This window comes from Orbicella franksi, chromosome 14, assembly GCF_964199315.1.
Source record: "Orbicella franksi chromosome 14, jaOrbFran1.1, whole genome shotgun sequence".
NCBI classification, from domain to species: domain Eukaryota; kingdom Metazoa; phylum Cnidaria; class Anthozoa; order Scleractinia; family Merulinidae; genus Orbicella; species Orbicella franksi.
Window position 1 is genome coordinate 8,819,221 of NC_138158.1, and position 21,573 is coordinate 8,840,793.

The window sequence follows — 21,573 nt, forward strand, 5'->3', positions numbered from 1 at the left end:
TGTTTGAGGGTACAGTTGAACACACCAAACACTGAACTGTCGATAAAACATACAAGCTCAAAGTCCTGTAAGACTGCTATACATGTGTGTTCCTGACAGTTTCTTTTTTTTCTGTGAGTGAAGCGATTTTTATTTGCTAAATAGACATTAACATGAGGGTTCACATGAGTCCGACATAAAGATAATATTAGCTAGCACCTTTCCTTCATTATAATTGCAAAACTCTTGTGAACAAATTTGGATATAAGAATATATGTGTAAGATTCTCGAATGAATATACTTTTTGCTAAGTCGTTTGTGTTGCATTTAGAAAGTTTATAGAGTAGTACAAAGCTGTTAAAAGTCCCAACTAAGGTACGACTCCTTATATAACTGGATGACCGGCTTGGGTAAAAAGTGACCGGGGTCCCCTTTCTCGAAAGTCCCGGTAACTTTACTTATCCGAAGCCATGTTTTTAACAAATTGACTTCAGTTTTATGTGTGTCTGTCCTGTTACTGATCATGAATTTCGTCATAACATTGTTGAAGTAGCTGTGGATCCACGAGGGAATAGCCGAGTGGATTCGCAGACTACTTTGACAATGTTATGACGAAATTCATTGTCAATAACAGGACAGACGTATTAGAAACTGACATCAATTTGTTTTTTACGATAACAAATTGTCAAATTGTCCACTCTCGTTCGTTGACGCATCGCATAAATTATAAATTCATGTGTCTGTCCGCTTAATGACAATAAAAATTAGCCAATGAACGCACCAGAATTTCTGTAGTTATCGTAAAATAACCAACTGACTCCCGTGCTGCCTGTAACCGGCCAGACGAGCGTTGGCCTTTGTTTCACTTCTGACGTTATCACCTTTGACCAAAATTGGCATCACTTATACTCCTTTGTGAAATATTTTTTAACTCGAGAGGATGATCAGATGGGGGAGGGGAGGGTGGAGGGGGTTGATGAAGGCATGGCCCCTCATCTGATGGTTATTATAAGCTTCTCCCAGTTGTCATTTACAACCTGATCCAAATGTTTCTGTTTCTGTCTTACAACTTAGCTTAAGACGGTAGGCATCGATTTTCATTTTGAGGAAAAACAAAATCTATTTATGAGCTGTGCATTAAATCAAACCAGTAAAAAGATTGGACAGGAAGTCGACTCCTCAGGCCTAGTCCACACTAGACCGGAGAAATTTGAAAACGCAGCTTTATTTCTACGGTTAGTCCTACCGTCCACACTAATCCGTCACGAAAACGGAGCTTTTCGAAAACACTCTTCAAACCGGAGAAATTTGAAAACGCAGCTTTATTTCTACGGTTAGTCCTACCGTTCACACTAATCCGTTACGAAAACGGAGCTTTTGGAAAACACTCTTCAAACCGGAGGAATTTGAAAACGCAGCTTTATTTCTACGGTTAGTCCTACCGTCCACGCTAATCCGTCACGAAAACGGAGCTTTTCGAAAACACTCTTCAAACCGGAGGAATTTGAAAACCACGCCTTCTCATCAGTTCGTGTGGACGAAAAACAATTTGAAAACGAAGCATTTTGAAAAACGATAGCGTCACGATAATCACGTGATTTTCCTGACCGAGTAAATCCAAAATGGCGGGTGATTGTTGCGTTTTTAAACTCCTCCGGCGTAGTGTGGGCGGAAAACATTTGCTGCGTTCTCAGAGTGAAACCTCCGTTATCAAATTCCTCCGGTGTATAGTATGGACAGGGCCTTAGCATAGGCTTATCAAAAGACCGTAAGACTTTGAGGACATTCTCCATCGTCTCTGAAAGTTTACTTACATTGGTCAGCTAGAAAGGTCTGTGTTACTGAGGCAACAAGGGATCATATTCATGACTGGTTTTTAGGATGGGCCTATAACCTTGGAAAAACAAAAAGAAGAAAGAAAACTCTGCAATTTAACTGGATGTATTAAAGGAGCTATGTCACGGTTTGCGCGTTTGCGCCTAAGTTTTTCAAGTTTGTCTGTTGTATAATCCGTGTCAATCTTCTCCATCCTTAGCCATCCTTGTTTCGTTATGGTTTATTATTGTCTCTTCAGTCTTTTTCTATCTTTGTAAATTATTATTCTCAGGTTTTCTTAAATTTAAAGTTAATTTTGCATGAGGCCAAACTAACTGACACAAAATATATTTTCCGCTGGTATGTAAGCAATTCTTTCCAGGAGTCTCTGTGGCACCTTTTGATTGGCTATTGCATACCATATATTCACTAGCACGAGGTGCTTCTTTCTCTCTCGCGCGCTCCAGTTGCCGACGTGTTTGCCCTTCGTTTTACTCGCTGTAACGTCCGACTCGGAACTAACGTTGAGAGAAGGAAAGAGGAAGAAACACCAGAGAATCCTAAACCTCAAAGTTCAGAGCTGATGGACGAAGTATTTTCCTTATTCAAGGGATATCTTAACACACAACTCGAAGCCCAGGGAAAGCTGGTAGAAGATCAGTCGGAAATACAGAGGTCCGCTTCAGAAATTAAATTCAAGGGTAATAGGAAGCAGTTTGAGGTGAACGCCAAACTAGAAAACCTTCTTTCCCGAATAAAGACCAGTGCTGACGACCCCACTCAAGTACATAGTTTGTCTCGGGAAGCACAACAAATCATTCAAAAGAGGCAGAAGTTAATAAAGATTGCTGACCGCAGCAAAGACCGCTGGCTAGTGGTTCAAGAATATGAGTCGGATGACATTGCCTCAAACTCCAAAGACGAAAATCGCCTCAGGAAGGCGAAGAATGCTGCGGACAAAAAGAGGAAGGATTCCGACAAGTTTAAGCCGGGCCCTTCTACGCGCATTAAGTCTGACGGTGATAATCAGCTTTTTCGCGGTAAAATTTTTTCCTTTCTCTGTTTTATTTTGTTATTTCTCATGAGGTTGGAATGCCTGAGCATCCAACCATCAAACAGTGTTGGTTGTTTTGAATGTATTGCATGTAAGAGGAAAGTAATTTACGTTAGTTCGAGCAGAGCGAATTAGAACGTAAATACCGTGACTGAGCTCCTTTAACCCTTAAAACTGACAGAAAAAGAACCTAATGTCTGGATTGGAACAAGAGGGCAGAGGGGCTACAATAGTTCCACAGAATTAGGGGCTTAAAGTTATTTTCAGCGAGAAACAGTCAGGGCAGAAGATAGAAGATCCCACCCGTCGCTTGCAAGGGTAATTGCTGGTGAGCCTTAGCGAGACAGCAGCCTATTCTTGCCAATAGCGGGAAAAATTCAAAATTTTTGTCGGATGTAAGATTGCAAGCATGCGCAGTCGATTGTTTTTTATTACCCAGGGTATCGAAGATCATTGTCTATCAGGTGGACTGGGTACTAGCGAGGGTTCAAGTGGCGGCCATATTGCTACAAGTTGCACCTTGCACTGTGTCATTGTCGTTTTTTCTTTTTTGAATAATATTTGGGCAGCTTTCCGTCGCGAGTTGGTTGTTTAGTTTTCAAGGGAAGTTATTTTTCATTTCTAAATTGCTCTGTCGTGCAGTTTATTGTTACTTTTCTCCCTTTTATCGCAAGTTAACTCAGGGTTCCTATGGAAAACCTGGAAAGTCATGGAATTTTTATATAATTTCATTTTCAGGAATGGGAAGTCCTGACAATGAAGTTTGGGTCATGGAAAGTCGTGGAAAAGCAATAAACTTGCTGAGAATGAACAGGCCAAAAAATATCAAAAGTTTGAAAAACAGCAGACAAGTCAGGAAACCAGTTAATTCCAGAAAAACAATTAACACTAGCATGCATTTTATGCGTGATAATGTGGGAAAATACCTTAAATAATAGACTGTTTTGACAATACTCTGAGAACAACTGCTTAACATAAATCAGGGAAAACTCGGAAAGATCATGGAAAAGGTCAAGGAAAGTTCTCCACCATACACATTTTGGATTTATAACATTTTTTCACGTCAACAAGAATTTTCTAATCGTTGCTGTATTTGATAATGTCTTTTGAAAATATTCTTTCTAGATGAATGAGTCAGAGGTAAAGTTATACTATTTTCTCTCCTACTGGAACCTCGTAAGCACATGCAAGTTTGAATTCTGGTCTTATACAGAAACACAATTCACAGGATGTGTCTGCACTCAGTTTTCATCAAACCTATACTGCATCGAAAACTAATTTTCTTTCATGCACAAGTACGGAGATAAGATAGAAGCCCCATTTACATGCGCTAAAACATCAGTACGGCACGGCACATAATTGGCAACATGCTGCCTATTTGCGGGCACGGCACTCCAAATTCTCCTCGTGTAAACGTAACGGTTCCAAATGAAATGTGGCACCAGTACCTAAAATTGTTGGGGTGCAGAGTCTACCTCTTGGAGGCACGGGTAATTGATGCACCGTGCAGAGATTTACGTTTGTGTAAATGCTCTCCCGTGAGGTTCCAGGCCTTTTTGTCATAAATCCATCCCTGGCGCATGCTTAACTCTCACAAAAGTGGCAGCAGAAGAGATGCAAACACTTTCCCGTTCGGGAAAAGCGGTGGAATGAGATGGCCCAACGAGGCCACACGCTTAGCACTAGCAGCTCGGCGTATTATGGTCTCTCGCTTCGTTATTTCACCGTCGATCTCGTTCAAAATAAATTGAAATGTTTCTCTAGTAATTCGGAAATTTTCAACAAGTACCAATCTCATAACGCACAGGACGGGCCTGTTTTTTTTGTTTTTTTTTTTTTAATTCAAAGTCCAGAGGGATAACTTAAAACTGTAAGCAATATAAATCTCAGCTCGAGTCCAATTCTGTAGACTACTTTTCAACTATGTTAGGTTCTTGAAAAAAATAAATAAATAACTGTAGCGTCGGCTGTACTTAAAACGGTAGTGTCATAAATTATGTAATTGACTTCATAATGTGCGCGATGTACTTCTGAGATTTACACAATAAAGAAAACAGGTGCCTTGACCATCGTGATACTACGTCGTTGCAATAGTTGTAACATTGGTGCCGGGACTATTAAAGCCAGAGTGTCATCAGAAGCATTGAGTCTAAATGACTGTCTACACACAGGTGCAAATCTAAGGCAGGATCTAACTGGCATCCTATTAAAGTTCAGGACCCACAGAATAGCCTTCACAGCAGATATAGAAAAAGCTTTCCTACAAAGCGAACTAAATAACCAAGATAGGAACGCTACTAGATTCTTATTGCTGAAAGACATAAACAAATCTGTTAACAGTGCGGACAATCTGGAAGCTTACAGATTTTGCCGCGTTCTATTTGGAGCAGCGCCCTCACCCTTTCTACTAAATGCAACAATACGATATCACAGTTAATTGTCCAATTTAAGCAACTGGAAAGAAGAAGCCTGAAAAAAAAATCAGGGCTTCAACGGGATTCGAACCCGTGACCTCCGCGATACCGGTGCGATGCTCTACCAACTGAGCTACGAAGCCACACATTGGGAGCGAGGTCAATTAATTGAGTTCATATCTTCCCGTGAGGAGTGAAATGATGTAAAGTTTATATGAAATATTTCATATATGAACTGCGGTTATAGGTGAAAGTGACGATCATTCTTCGACGACGATCATTCTTCACTTTCACCTATAACCGCAGTTCATATATGAAATATTTCATATAAACTTTACAATACGATATCACCTCAACGAAAAAGGTAACTGGATAACGAAGGAGCTAACAGAGAACATGTATATGGACAATGTGGTCACAGGAACTAATTGCGACGATAAAGCCTTAGAATATTATTCTTTGTCGCACAGTTATCTACAAGAAGCAGGCATGAATCTACGACAATGGACCTCTAACTCACCCGCTTTAAATCGCAGAGCACAAGAAGATAATGCACATGCAGCTCAAACGACAAAAATCCTAGGATTCGCATGGAACTCAACAAATTACATGCTATCTCTTTCACTCGAAAAAAAAATGATCAGGAAATCAGAAGCTATCACAAAACTTACTAAGAGATCCACGATCAGCTTTGCTTCAAGATTGTTTGACCCCCTGGGATATGTTAAACCCATTACAGTTAAAGCAAAGATCATGATCCAGGATCTAGGGAAACAAAACTTAAGCTCGGATGAGGATTTTCCAAGCGAACATAAGGACCAATGGCTAAACTGGATCAGCGATATCAGCAATTTGACGTCGATTGAAATACCCAGACCATACTTCCTCACAAGCATTTCTACAAGACAACTTCATATATTCTGCGACAGCAGCCAACTAGCTTACGGAGCAGTAGCTTACCTAAGAGGAATGTCAGGAGCTGAAATATACACTGCGTTCACAATGGCTAAAACCAGAGTTGCACCTATTAAAACACAGACCCTTCCACGACTGGAACTGTTAGCAGCACTCTTAGGAGCGCAATTGTCTGTATATCTAACCAAGACACTACAGCTCGCAAAAACCAAATGCGAAGTCACATACTGGAGTGATTCCCAGATAGTGTTATCTTGGATATTGTCTACTAAACAATTACCACAATTTTTTGTACGCGAGTCCACAAGATAAAAGAAATAACATCATCGAACACCATGGAGATTTTGCCCAACATCGATGAATCCAGCCGACTTGCTGACTCGGGGGCTTGATACCAAAATGTTCAACGACAGGAAACAGCTATGGTTTCAAGGACCTCCATGGCTGAGAGAGCCAGAAGACACATGGCCTCCACAACCCGGAACATCTGTCAATCCACGCAGAGTACGAGAGCCCACAAATGGCAGTTACAATTATGGCAGATATTGAAGAAAATCCTAACGTACTGAACATCATTGACTTAACGAAATACAGCACTCTAATACGTGTAGTCAGAGTCACGGCCCTTCTTGTCCTCTTTGCAAGAAAGTGGAAAACACCTGAAGTGTATAATGATAACATCCCTACCACAAAAGAAATGCTGGAAGCAAGAAATTTGTTACCAAAAGCAACTCAACAAATGACTTACAAACAAGAAATATCATACCTAAAGAACAGCGATAAATTCAAAGAACCTGCCATCGTACGACAACGCAACCTTTATCTTGACGATGAAGACCTAATTCGCTGTCGTGGAAGGTTACAGTACACAGATCTACCCCACGATACAAAGTTCCTCATCCTCATGCCAAAAGATAATTACTTGACTACGTTCATCGTCTAATCTATGCACATGGTGGAGTTTGTGAAACATTAACTCACATCAGACAAACATATTGAATACCGCAAGTTCGACAGTTGGTTAAAAGAATCATCTCCAAGTGTGTGATATGCAGAAAAATCTAAGGACCACCATTTCGATCTGTACCCACACCACCTTTACCGAAATCAAGAGTTCTGCAATCACATTTCAATTTACAGGCATCGATTACGCAGGTCCCAGTCTTTATGTTCGCGATCAAGGAAATCACACTTCATCTAAAGTTTATATTTGTCTATTCACTTGTACCGCAGTACGAGCGTTACACCTCGAGTTAGTGGAAGATCAGACAACCCAGGCCTTTATTAGGGCATTCGGAAGATTTATCAGTCAACGAGGAGTTCCCGAATGTATTATTTCCGACAATGCAAAAACCTTCAAAGCTGGAACTCAAGAACTCCAAACGATGAAAACCCAAGTCCTCAAGCCAAATACATCACAACAGTTCCTCGCCAACCATAACATCACATGGAAATTCATAACAGAACGAGCCCCGTGGTGGGGAGGATTCTACGAAAGACTTGTTGGACTAGCGAAAAGATGTCTCAAAAAAACTATAGGCAAAGCCTATCTGAACATGATTGAACTAAATACAATACTCATTGAGGTAGAGGCAGTGTTAAACACCCGTCCCTTAACATATCCTTACGTGGAAATGCCACTGCAAATTCCCATTATTATTATTATTATTATTATTATTATTAAAGATGCCTCTCCTTTGACCCCATCACATTTCTTATGTGGACACCATCTTCTGACATTACCAGACACAAGAGTTAGCGTCAAAGAATCAGATCCAGACTATATCCCAACTGATATTTCGACAAAAGAGCTAACGAAGAGAGCAAAATATCATGACATAGTGATACAGGCCTTCTGGACACGATGGCAAAATGAATATCTGACAAGTCTGCGTGAATACAACTCTTACCAAAAGAAAGCACCAAACAAGACAGCAGTTGCTATAGGAGACGTTGTTCTCATACATGATAATGTACCACGTAATCAGTGGAAAATAGTTGTCGTTACTGATTTACAAAAAGGGAAAGACGGATTAGTAAGATCTGTATCTTAAAGAATAAGTTCTGGTAGTGAACTATTAAGACCTATAGAGAAGCTTTATCCATGGGAAGTGTCGAGCGAGAACAATGCACAAGGTATTGAAAAGGAAGACAAAGAAGATATAGCCGATAAACAACATCCCCCAAAAGGACTTGCCGCTCAGAAGGCAATTCATAGAATCCTGGAACAATCAGAAATGAATACTTGACATGAACGATATCAGATTCGTTACGATACTATTCTTAAATATTTATCCTTTGCTAATATATCATTCCATACTATTTCTCATCTAATCAAAACTATAACAAAGTTCTCGCACGTGATTGGCTATCAGTAGCCCGATTTGAGCATTAATTGGACAGTGTATACGCGTAATGCTTGTAATTGGACAGTACGCGTCATTTTGCGCGCGCTGTTGCGGTGCACTTTGTTGAGTAAACTGTTGTGTTTTTCAACATTCATAACGACGTTTAATCGTTCAGCGATCAATCGATTGTTTGTTCGTTTCTCGAATTTTGTCATAGTCTTGATTAATTGGTAACAGGACATCGTGTCGTCCAATGCAGTCTGTAATCACACTCGTGATTAATAAATCAGACTCCCGCTTCGCGGTCGTCCGATTTTGTTAATCACTCGTATGATTACACACCGAATTGGACTCCACTTAGTCCTATTACCATTATTAATCGGCCCGGGAGAGTGTCATAAATTATGTAATTATGACGTCACAATGTGCGCGATGTACTTCTAAAATTTACACAATAAAGAAAACAGGTGTCTTGAACATCGTGATACTACTTCGTTACAATAGTTGTAACAGGTAGCGAGATTATGGATATCTTGAAGTTGATAATTAACACTTTATGACCGGTCCCGAGGGGAACAGTGAATTTTGTTTCCCGAGAATCTCAATGTTTCCCTCGACTTCTTCTCGGAAAACATTGAGTTCCTCGGAAAGTTTACTGATAGCTGAGAAATCGCCGAAAATTTAACTGAGAACCGACAGTTCCAGCAACCCTATTCAGCCCCCTCTCATTGTAATCAGTCAAAACAGAACATAGGAAAGTCATACGAACACGTGACGACGTAAACTCATTAGGGGAAATCCCTTCGTTCTTGTTTATTACCTAATCACCAAAAGCGAAACCTGACTTCCTCATTAAATTAAAACAGGGGAATCCCTCCGTTCTTGTTTATTAGCTATTCACCAAAGAGGAAACGTAAGTTGCTTAGTAAACCAATTCAGGGGAATCCCTTATGTAGAAGGTATTTATAACCTATATCTTATGATAACTCACAGGCTTTCTTGTCACCCCATGAATATTGCTATCAGGGCTCACGGTAAATTAAGCAATAGACCACAAGTTTTGATGGTTTATAGGCTGATAAACCACGCGGGATGTTGGAAGAGCACGAGAAGAATTCGTAAATCACGAGCCGCTGGCGAGTGATTTACGAATTCCTCGAGTGTTCTTCCAACGTCACAAGCGGTTTATCGTGCCTCTAAACCATAGAAACTTGTGGTATATTGCTTTTATATAATAATTCAGAAGACACTCGAAATTTCCATGAGTTTACTGGCATAATAAACCATAGCTGATTGACCAATTAAGGCGCGCGCATTATTTAATTATTACATGAAAGAGGATAACTGAGAAACCCCATTGCCAATTCCAAAATAATAAGGAAAGCTAAATGACTGACCAGCTCTTATGACACTATCAACAACTTCTGAGAATAACGTGACACATCTGAGTCAGCTTGCAAATATTTCAGTTTTTAGAAGAAGAAGAAGAAGTATACGGATTGTTATAATATTAAGGAGCCGTTCAGCAAACACCTACAGCAACCTAGTAACGAAAGAAACAAAGGCTGTGCACGTAATAACAACATAGAACTTGGTAAAATTCTTAACTATACTTTATAAAAGAACAAATGTAAATTCAAACCAAATTCAGAGTTGTTTGTAGAAAGTGAATCACGAGGGCTTCTTTCTTTCAATTTCTACTTAGAGTTAAACGCTTTCTTTGCATTTTCAGCGGGAGCTAGTTGTTTAAACTGATAGACGCACTGAATAGTCTTAGATATTGCGAGATTCTTAACAACAAAGTAAAATGTAAATTCATTTTTTACTCCGCGCTCTCCTTGGCGTCGCAGTTGCTTAAGATCCGGATTGCGTAGTAAGTGCAGCCTTGCATGTGTGTTTGGGTATGAGATAAAAAAAAGTTGTCTGACTGTTTTGGGTGGTTGGGTGTGGTCACAGGGCGTAACTCACGCCTTTAGGATTGGTTGGGAAGGCTGACTGGGGAGGGGTGGTGGAGGGTGAGGGGAGAGTAGCAAGGCTAATTCACAGAGTTAATCACTTGTCAGTAACTCAGGAAAAAAATCAAACTCAGCCAGCCATTAACCCCCGCAGAAAATCTTTTAGCGGGTTAGGGTAGGTCACCCATAATCTTAAGCCCAAGATCTTCCAAGGCCAGCGTCAAACAGAGTGATCTTGGGAGAAGATTAGGTCACCCTCTCCGAAGAACCTCCCCCTAGAAAACAGATTTTTAATGGAATGATTTGCTTGAAGGAAAGGTGCCGTTAACACTGAGTGGAACTCCCGTGTCGTGTCAGTCATCTTATCGCGCATTTCCTTGGCCGTCAGCAACACAGACGAAAGGTTAAAATCTTACACATTGAGTCATGCATGTATGTACAGTATATATACAGTGAACTCTCGCCTTGCGGACACCCCGCTATGCTAACAAAATCCAGATCCCCGGCAAAAGCTATAGAGGTTTGACTGGAAATGACTCCCGCTATTTACGGACTCTCGCCAGTATGGAATTACGGACACTTTCGTCAGGTACCAAAATGAGAATTTTATTGTTTTGACTCTCGATAAAGTGGACACCGGGTACTTCTCATATAACGTAATTATGTAAAATCATTTTCTGGTGTTAATCACTTGTCACAATACACTTCAAAAGACTTCTGGAATGTTTATTTTCACATGAATTCTTTTTGTCTTTTTCTCTGCACAATGGCCCTTGCTTCACAGACGACATTGTCTATGTTATTTATTGGCATGTTAGGGGCACTTGTTATCTTACATCCCGCTATTACGGACTCTCGCTATTACGGGATACTAAATGAGGTCGCTGAGCGTATCCGCTATGGCGAGAGTTGACTGTATCAAGGAAACAAACATGTACCAAAACTTCGTAATTGTTACGTAAATTGCGAATGAAAACTGAAACCCAAGGGAAAAATGAAACCTCCCTATCGTGTGTCAGTGACAGATGCTATTAAAAGCCAAAATAAGACTGTGCCAAAAGCCACAAAATAAGTGATGGGACTGGATACTGGCTAAAGAGAATCACAAATGCCAGAATAGCTACTGTGGTCTTCAAATGTTAAATAGCTTCTCGCTCTACTTCTTTAATTAATTCGGTACATGTTCTGCAGATATAAAAAAAGACTCCACAGCCCGTCGAAACCGAAAGCGTATCCCATGGTTTGAAAGTCTGATAATTTGTACGTCAATGTTATTTTGAAGGAGACGCTGTTTTAGCTGCTAGAGGCTAGAAATTTGAATTTCATTCTGATTTAGATTTCTCATCGAACGGTAAGTAATTGTTTTTACCTCACATGTACATCTACATTTAATTTGGTCGGTAAAAATCGTAACATATCACAATAACTTTTTGAAGTAAAGAATCCACGATAACTGTTTTATATTTAAGGTTAACTATATCATTACTTGAACATTTATAAATTGCAATTGGCCACTGAGAAATATAAACTCGTCAAATTAACTAGCTGATAGTCAATGAGATGTTAGGCTTGGTAAACCTTGCCATACATTACATAAAACTGCTCAAAAATGTAACATTATGTGGTAGAATAGAAAAGTAATAACCTCTGTCAGAAAATTGATTCTGATGAGCCGGCGCTGAACGGAAAACTGTTTTATGAATCTCTGAAGTAACAAAATAAAAATCATAAGGATTTTGGACTTTTTTCTAATCAGAAAGTTCTCCGTTATATAGCTCAGTATCTTGGTGTTAATTAATGCATTGGAAAGAAAACGCAAACAATACTTTGGTGATTCTTCTGTCACTTGATTGCAGACAGAGTCCCTGTTGTGATGTGACGTGGTGTTACAGGCCTTGAAAAGTTTTCTTTCGCAGTGAAAAGGGGAATTGTAAGTAGAGGTGAGTATTCATTTGATTTGTATCATCAGGTTTGTGGCAGCTCTAACCGTATTCATTTTGTTTTCGGTAGATATCCTCATCTACTCTCCTTTTATTTCTAGATACATACATACACACTCTATTGAACCTCGCAAGTGGTGCTTTTCAGGAAAAATAAACTTAAAAAAGATTGAAACTGTTACAATGATTGTTAACAATACATTAGAAGGGATAACACGATTACGCATGTTTAGATTGCCTACAAAATATTTGTGTACACTGATTGTGTTGTAATCTTGCAAAACTGAGAACATAAAGCTTTTGTTTGTTTTACGTAGCTAGCCACAGTAGAGGAAAAAAGTCAAAGATTGATTGTCTCTAAGATATTTGATGTTGTTACTGTGCATTGAAAAGATGTAAATGACACTGATAATTTATTGTCCTTTTCAAAGGAACATCGATTTTGCTGATCAAGACTGAATTGGATTTCATTCTGATTTTGACTCATCTAGTAACGGTAAGAACAGTGCACTTAACCTAGTAGTTATAAGATATCGTCTATTCAATGCATGCCCTCCTCTTTACTGTGCATATTTTTTTTCATATATATTTGTTAATGAAGACGTGATTGACCATCGCAGTTATACACACAACTTAAGCAGTTGTGAAATTAAAGCCTGAAACAAGGAAAACAGAACCCATGACCTCTGCGATGCCTGTGCAGTGCTCCTGACCTATCAAGCCAGCTGGGTGCTGGTCACTCCGATGTGAGTTCGTAACATGCCCGTAGATGAGGAAGAATGTACATGTCTTTCTCCGCAGTTCAAATATAAGATCTTTAATATATTCATTTGTATATTTATTAATATTAAACACACATTGTTCTTAGGGGAAGCGCCGCGTTGATTGTCTGATTCGAACATCTCAAGCAACAATTAAAATAGTAAGTTGAAGCTATGCTCAGATGATTATAAATAATACGTTTAAATTTATATTGTAGGAATTTGGATGTTGAAATACGTGTAATTTCAGTCGCAGAAAATCATGCCTTAGAAGATAATACTTATTGACTTGCAGTTTCGTGCACGCTGAGATTCCTCTGTGGGTTTCTTTTTTTGTGTTCATTTTGTTTGTGACTATCAGTTTTGCACGACTGTCACCCTCTGATTGGCAGCTACATGTGTTTGTATTCATGTTTGACCTGCAGTTTTGTGCTTCTTCTTCTCTAACCTCCAGTTTTCTGCGTTTATTGGACGCTTCACGTCTAAATTTATCTCTGAGAAAAAAAATTCAGTTTTGCGGGTTCCTGTACATCTGTGACTTTCAGTTTTGTGAGCTTATCTTTGGCAAATCAGTCCAATTACGTTTGTTTATATTTGTCTGTAAATCTGAAGGAATGTATGTTTTCTATGTTTGTCCGTGACTTTGAAGTTCTTGAGGAGTTAACCTTTGTCTGTAGGAGAGGGCAGGGTGGTCGAGTGATTTAGTGCGCTGGGTTGGAAATCTTGGGGTGCTGGTTCAAAATAATCCTCCACCCTACCACTTTCTGGTTTTGTTCTCAGTAGTTCCGAGTTCAACTTCTCAACCACGTTGTATCACTAGCCAACTGGTCAGCCTCCCACAAGTTGGTATTCTAAAACGTTTGCGTTCTATTTGTAATGTTTGTTTATTCATTTACTGTGTTCTCAATTAGCACAATAGTGCTAAATACGTTTGGCACTTAAATAAAGTTATTTATTTATTTATTTATTTAATTACTTTCTTTATTTATTTCTGTATATTTCCGTCATGTATCTCTGTCATCCCTGTTGTACTTTTATATCAGCATGGAGTTAGAGGCAAAAACATGGACTTATTAAATTGGAATAAAAGTCTTGAATCAGACCTGGTGTTTAATTTTTCTCTTATCCTATAGGATAGCAAAGTAAAGAAAGACTGTCGCTTTTGTGTTCTTTAAACCAAGAGAAAGGGGAGTGGTGAGTTTACTAAGTTATTTATATTTTAATATTGTTATTAGTTGTTTTTTAAACAAAGATTACCTTAATGATATAATAGTAAGGAAATAGTTATTAGAGACGCTAATCATATTTCCACGCCAATAATTTTGAACGGCAATATTATGGCAGTCCTATTTTACTTTGCTCTAAAACTTTGTCTTGCTGAAGGCAGAGGAAATCTGAAAAGAGATTCTTTACTGTTTAATGATACACAAGCCTGGATGATAGACGTACTGTTGAGATGTCATTCCATTTTTAATCTTTTTCACTTATTTAAATTGCCAAATAATTGTAATGTGCGTTAGAAGTTCCAGTCGAAATAATAAACTCGTGTTCTAATCAGAGCAATGTAAAATCAATAATAATTTAGATTTCCGGATAAATTTCTCTTCTCAGAAATTACTATTAAACGTTAAACGGAGTTTAAACCGAAACTTGATCTAAACTATGTAACCAAATTTGTGCGATGAATTAATTCGAGCTTACATCCTGCTGTGTACTAACGGAGGCAAGAATTTTTTAAGTATATAAGTGCTTCCAGATTTTGAAAAGCAAATAACAGAATAGATATTCATAAAAAATCTCTCGTTTTCAAACATCCTTTATTTTAATCTCAGCAGATCAAGCAAGCAATCATTGCAAACATATATAGACATTCGTGAGCTCACTGTCTTTCCATGCAAAATAAATGTATAACTGTCCTCGCTGCAATCTTCTAATTGCGCTACGATTTCCTGAGTCAGACTGCAATAGTATACTAATAAATGTTTATATTAAAATCATAACAACAGCAGTTAGCAAATGGATAAACCGACATGGTTGCAAATTTTTGTCCACTTTTACTCTCTGTTTTGTTCTAACAGAAGTTCTTCAGTGACATGTACACCGTAGACGAAGTTGTACAAGTCATCTCGATCGGCCTCATTGTTACAGGCTACCTTCTCAACACTAATCGATTCCTAAAAGCAATCGAATTATGCAAGGAATGCTTGTTCATTCTGAAAGAAAGAGCAGGTATAAAAGACGAGAGACTCACCAAATCATTCTACGTAAAGATATATTTTACAATGTGGAAAGCATGTAGTCTTATCAGCGATACCACAAACGCCATAAAATACGCAGAAAGCGTAGTTAAGCTGAGCTCAGAACTAGCAGAAGTGTATTTCCGTGAAAGTAAATACGCACAAGCAAAAAATCTCTTTGAAAAAGCTCTCCTTATCAGTAAAGAAATTGAAGACAGAAGTGCAGAAGCTTCCTCTTACACAAACCTTGGAGTGGTGTATCGATCAATTGGCGAATATGAGAAGGCTAGAGAACTTCACGAGAAAGCAATTGTGATCCAGAAAGAAATTGGAGACAGAAGTGGAGAAGCTTCCTCTTACACAAACCTTGGAGTGGTGTATGATTCGGTTGGCGAATATGAGAAGGCTAGAGAACTTCACGAGAAAGCACTTGTGATCCAGAAAGAAATTGGAGACAGAAGTGGAGAAGCTTCCTCTTACGGAAACCTTGGAGTGCTGTATGATTCGGTTGGCGAATATGAGAAGGCTAGAGAACTTCACGAGAAAGCACTTGTGATCCAGAAAGAAATTGGAGACAGAAGTGGAGAAGCTTCCTCTTACACAAACCTTGGAGTGGTGTATGATTCGGTTGGCGAATATGAGAAGGCTAGAGAACTTCACGAGAAAGCACTTGTGATCAAGAAAGAAATTGGAGACAGAAGGGGAGAAGCTTCCTCTTACACAAACCTTGGAGTGGTGTATCAATCAGTTGGCGAATATGAGAAGGCTAGAGAACTTCACGAGAAAGCACTTGTGATCAAGAAAGAAATTGGAGACAGAAGTGGAGAAGCTTCCTCTTACACAAACCTTGGAGTGGTGTATCGATCAATTGGCGAATATGAGAAGGCTAGAGAACTTTACGAGAAAGCACTTGTGATCCAGAAAGAAATTGGAGACAGAAGTGGAGAAGCTTCCTCTTACACAAACCTTGGAGTGGTGTATCGATCAATTGGCGAATATGAGAAGGCTAGAGAACTTCACGAGAAAGCACTTGTGATCAAGAAAGAAATTGGAGACAGAAGTGGAGAAGCTTCCTCTTACACAAACCTTGGAGTGGTGTATCAATCAATTGGCGAATATGAGAAGGCTAGAGAACTTCACGAGAAAGCACTTGTGATCCAGAAAGAAATTGGAGACAGAAGTGGAGAAGCTTCCTCTTACAGGAGCCTTGGAGTGTTGTATGATTCAGTTGGCGAACATGGCAAGGCTTTAGAGTACTGGGAAAAATCGTTGGCTATGGGCAAAAATATTGGCAACATTAGCACTGTAACTTACTCTCTTCTGGACCTGGGAGTTAACTTTTACTCTCTTGGAAAGTACCACAAGGCTAACGAATATAACCAGAAAGCACTTGTCATCTTTACAGACATTGAAAACAGAGAAGGAGTGGCCAACGTTTGCGTCAACCAAGGAGCTGTGGAGCAAGCTGTAGGTAACTTGATAAAAGCAAAAGAATATTTTGAAAAGGCGCTGGCTATAAGCCAAAAAATTGGAAACAGGAAACTAGAAGCATATAGTTATCTGAACCTTGGAGGTTTTTTTTTCGCGAAGTCTGACTATGATAGTGCGGAAGAATATATCAAGAAGGCACTTGCATTAAGTGAGAAGACTGGAGATGTTGAGGCACTGTTGCAGTCTCTCATTAGCATGGCAAAGCTTAGAGAGAGACAAGGAAATATTCAGGAAGCAATCTCGTATTTACGTTCTGGTATTGAAAAATGCGAGGAAATGCGCAGCTCCCTCCGCGACAACGATCAACTTAAGATTTCTATCGCTGATCAAAATATCTTTTGCTACAGAAATCTCAGTAACTTACTCTGCGAAACCGGGAATCCTACTGAAGCTCTGTATGTTTTAGAGCTTTCGAAGGCCAGAGCTTTGGCAGATTTAATGTCAGCTCAGTACTCTTTGGACAATCAAATGCCAGCTAACTCTGGAGCATGGTCTGATCTTGAAGGCATGGTGGGAAAAGTGTTTAACCGCACTTGTCTGTACGTCTCATATTATTCTGACAAAATACATTTGTGGATTCTTAAAGCAAGCGAAACCACACATTTCCAGGTGATAAAAGGAAATGACCTGTTAGTTCGGGAAGGATCAAGTCAGCATTTGGAACAATTTTTTGATTTCAGAAGTTTTGGCATTTTACCAGAGGAGATTTGCGAAGACCAATGCTTACACGGTTTTCTACCAGAATCGAAAACATGGAATGAAGACAGCCATGAAGGTTGGCGAATTGGAGAGGAACGTAGAGCTGACCAAGGACCTAAAATGAACCTTCCTATCTGTTACAAACTAATCATCGCTCCTGTGGCGCGCTTCCTTGAGGGCCCTGAAATCATCATTGTTCCTGATCGCGCTTTATACCAAATTCCATTTGCCGCCTTAACTGATGAAAGCGGAAAGTACCTATCTGAGACTTTCAGGATTCGTATTGCTCCTTCTCTAACAACTATCAAGCTCATTAATGAAAGTCCAACGGACTACCATTGTCAGACGGGTGCTTTGATAGTGGGAAATCCTGATGTTGGTGAGGTGCATTTCAATGGAAAACTCACAAACATTTCTCGACTGCAATATGCAGAAAACGAAGCGAGGATGGTAGCAAAAAAGTTAGGAGTTGAGCCTTTGTTAGGACGGCAAGCAACAAAGCAGGCAGTACTTGAAGCGATGAATTCAGTGGCTTTGATTCATATCGGCGCACACGGTGATGCTGAAAGAGGAGCAATTGCCCTTGCACCATCTTTTCGTGTTCCTAACGGAATACCTCAAGAAGGGCTCTACTTATTGACAATGTCTGACATTTCAAAGATTCGACTGCGAGCTAAACTGGTAGTCCTTAGCTGTTGCCACAGTGCTCGTGGGCAGACAAAGGCCGAGGGAGCTGTTGGAATTGCCCGAGCATTCTTAGGATCTGGTGCACGCTCAGTGCTGGTATCACTGTGGGCCCTGGATGACAAAGCAACAGAGCACTTAATGACTCATTTCTACGATCACCTTGTCGCTGGGGAAAGTGCTGGTGAATCTCTACACGAGGCCATGGAGTGGATGAGAAGTAAGGGCTATGATGTGAACCGGTGGGCACCTTTTATATTGATTGGAGATGACGTGACATTGGATTTTGGAGAGAAAGGTAAGATTCAATGAAAACATGCATAAGTGCTTTCTAATTTTTAATAAACGGCTTTTGGCATTTACTTACAGTTTTCCTGAGATGTCATCGATCAAGCTGTATGTATTTTCGAAAGTGTGTTTAGGTTTCTATATCTATCTATCTATAAGTGTTTGTCGTTTGATCTTGTGCGGCTCACGTATTGTTTGTTTTTTATGACTGATAACTAGCTCTGTCCATCATGAGAGTGTAAACCATGAAATTACCTACAGTGTAATACAACGCAATCAACAGGCCACAGCCATTTATCATGTTATAACGAATTCGGAGGGAAATTTTAGAGAACGAGAAATCTAGGAAAGTAAGAGCAACAAGCGAGTGCCTCACATATTTCGTGAGTGTTTTAACATACCGTAATGTTTTATGACGATATAATTGAAGGCTTCAGATTATTTACTTCGGCCAGATAGTAAAACACGGTTGTCTTGTTTTGAGCATAAAATATAATACTGAGTTAATCAGAGCGCGCGCAGCCCCGATTTTTTTTTTTTTTAAATTTAAGGAAATAAATTTAGATGGTTACTATTTTTTGTTGTTGTTTCTTTATTTACTCTATCAGGTGTTGGCAAGAATGACCAGGACGGCAGCGAGTGATCGCATGAGAAGAAAAATATGCCATGACCTCAACGGACAGTTTTACTGCTAGTACCAACCTGTATATAAATTAAACTGACATTTAACTTTTGAGATTTTTCTTTCTAAAAGGACGCATCGGGAGAGATATGCGCAACAAAACTTTCGAGTTTTATTTTATATATGTTCACCTTTTTTAGGATGAACCGTTGCGTCTCTCGCAAGTTAAGTATACAATGGTTTTTGTAGAACAGTTGGTTACAAGTTATTCTACGGCAGTCTACCTGCAGGTGCGTGCTAGACTCAAATAACTGCTTAAACCTCAAGAATTGAACAAGCTTAGTACGAAAGGTAACTTTTAGTATAGGAATGAAAGATGATGATTTCAATCGTTTGGATCTCCGCTGCGAGGAAAAATAAGCAGTGTAACTAAGGCTTAACTGATACACCTAGTGTTTTACCAGCGAAATTCGTTGTTCAATTTGTAAATAATGTACCTGATGAAAAAACATTGAACGTAACACTTTGTAGCAATTGTTAAGATAACTTGAAGAAAGCAGGATTTTAAAGTACAGTAAATTAGCGTCAGAAATAACGTGCATTTCCTTATTTGACGTTATTATATTTCTGAACATCTTAGTTTTGTTAGTATTTTCATAAATCAGACCTTGTTTACAAGACAAAAGAGCATTACGATTTGAAATTTCGCCAATCCGTGTCGAATCGATTGTCGGATTAGCGTAGAAAATGAAAAGAGTATAAAAATTAGTCTGAATTTTTGTCGAACACAAAGGCCAATGGAAGTCTAAATTTAAGGATCTAAGTTCCTGTTTACCAGTAAGGTCTGCAGTTAGCTTTGTAAATAGTGACACAAAGACGCTGACCTGTTGGTTAAATGTTTGTAAGGTAAATAAGAGTTTAAAATAGAGTGACATCAGAAATTGTTCGCATGACATTTATCACATTTATCGTGAACATTGTACTGTAGCCAAACAAGAAGAACTTTTTTTTATCCTTTAAGCATGTCCTCCTTAGGTAAAGTTGAGGGACCTCTTGTTTATTTTTAAATTTTCAGTCTAGAGGAATAAATTAAAACTGCAAGCAAGATAAATCTCAGCTGGACTCCGTTTCTCCAGGCTACTTCTCAGCTATATTAGGCCCAGGGTAAGGAAGGGGGGGGGGGGGGGGTGGGAACTCCCATATAAAAAGGCGGGGTTGATCGTCGGAAAGTTTGAAAATAACTCCTAAAAGATACCAAGATCCAGCTTTGTGGGCGTGGCGTAAAACAGTTCTCACCCCTAACAGATGCTAATTCTAAAACAAGACATCACCTCCTGTCATATTTTTTTCGGCTCAATATAGCCGTTATAAAGGTATTGCAAAAGTTCCCGCTGTGGACCTTTTGAGGCTGAACACCCCGAGAGGTACCAAAACCACTTTTTAAACCCCTTAAAGGTATGATGAGCACCCCCGTCCTTTTTATAACGGAGTTGCTCTCTCACCCACAAGGAATATTAGGTGGCTGGAAAAAAAGGGCGGCATTGACAGTACCTATAGCACTTAGCTAATTGAAAACTTGAAGCTAACAAAAGTAAATTATTAACTGCTCTAGCTGCGTTACGAAGCTGAAGTTTCGTGCGTTAACCCTTTCTTTAAGGGAGCAAGATCATTATGCCGGGCAGAAGGGCCAACTCTCAAGACATCAATTTTCTGAAAACGCTATAGGGCGGCTCATTTACTTTTTTTTTTCAAATTCAAGTTGATATAGGTAGCTACTTACACTGAGTGTTAACAGTCTTCCAATTTGAATTTCCTTTCCCTTCAGTTAAATGATTTTATTTTTGTTTCATTTTACTAGGAGCTGTAGGGTGGAGGGAAGTAAAGCTGCATATTTCTTTTCATTACGTAGAAACCAGTGTTTTACTGGAAAATACAGCACTCGTAAAAGTTATGCAAAACCACATCCGGTATCCGAGTGGCGTATTTTCCATATCCTCACCAGTGAGAATATTGATGACGTCATTTCCCGCGTTTTTATGGTTGTTTGCGCAAATAGTCAGTTTGTCTTTATAATGAAAAGAAAATTACACGGTGGCTTGAAGATATGAATTTGATTTTCTCGTGTTTAAAACAATATTTTACTCATTTACTATGCTGGCATCATAAAATATTGTTTTTACCACTCGAAAATAAGATTTATATTTTGGTTCTGCCGTGTAATATCCTCTATCTTGCATACCTGGATACGGCGAGCATACGCTACTATTTAATTTCGCGCGCTAGCGTTGAAGCACAGAAAAGGCCAGAAAACTGCATTTAAGTTCCCCTGCAATGTAGCTGGCTACCCGAGCGAGTAATTGTAAGAGGAAAC

The 21,573-nt window shown here is 39.2% G+C and overlaps 1 protein-coding gene across 1 annotated transcript; it reads left to right on the top strand.

The window, feature by feature from the left end:
* The first annotated feature begins 14,334 nt into the window (after positions 1–14,334).
* LOC145468926 (uncharacterized) lies at positions 14,335–19,246 on the top strand. Its single transcript, XM_081452633.1, has 3 exons — positions 14,335–14,375; positions 15,260–18,590; positions 19,189–19,246. Exons 2-3 carry the CDS (start codon positions 15,275–15,277, stop codon positions 19,221–19,223), a joined length of 3,351 nt encoding a protein of 1,116 aa, XP_081308759.1. The 5' UTR covers positions 14,335–14,375; positions 15,260–15,274; the 3' UTR covers positions 19,224–19,246.
* Positions 19,247–21,573: the final 2,327 nt, after the last annotated feature.

Coding starts and splice junctions, on each gene's coding strand:
- LOC145468926 (XM_081452633.1), top strand. CDS start 15,275: ATGTACACCGTAGACGAAGTTGTACAAGTCATCTCGATCGGCCTCATT. Junction 18,591..19,188: donor ATTGGATTTTGGAGAGAAAG/GTAAGATTCAAT, acceptor TTACTCTATCAG/GTGTTGGCAAGAATGACCAG.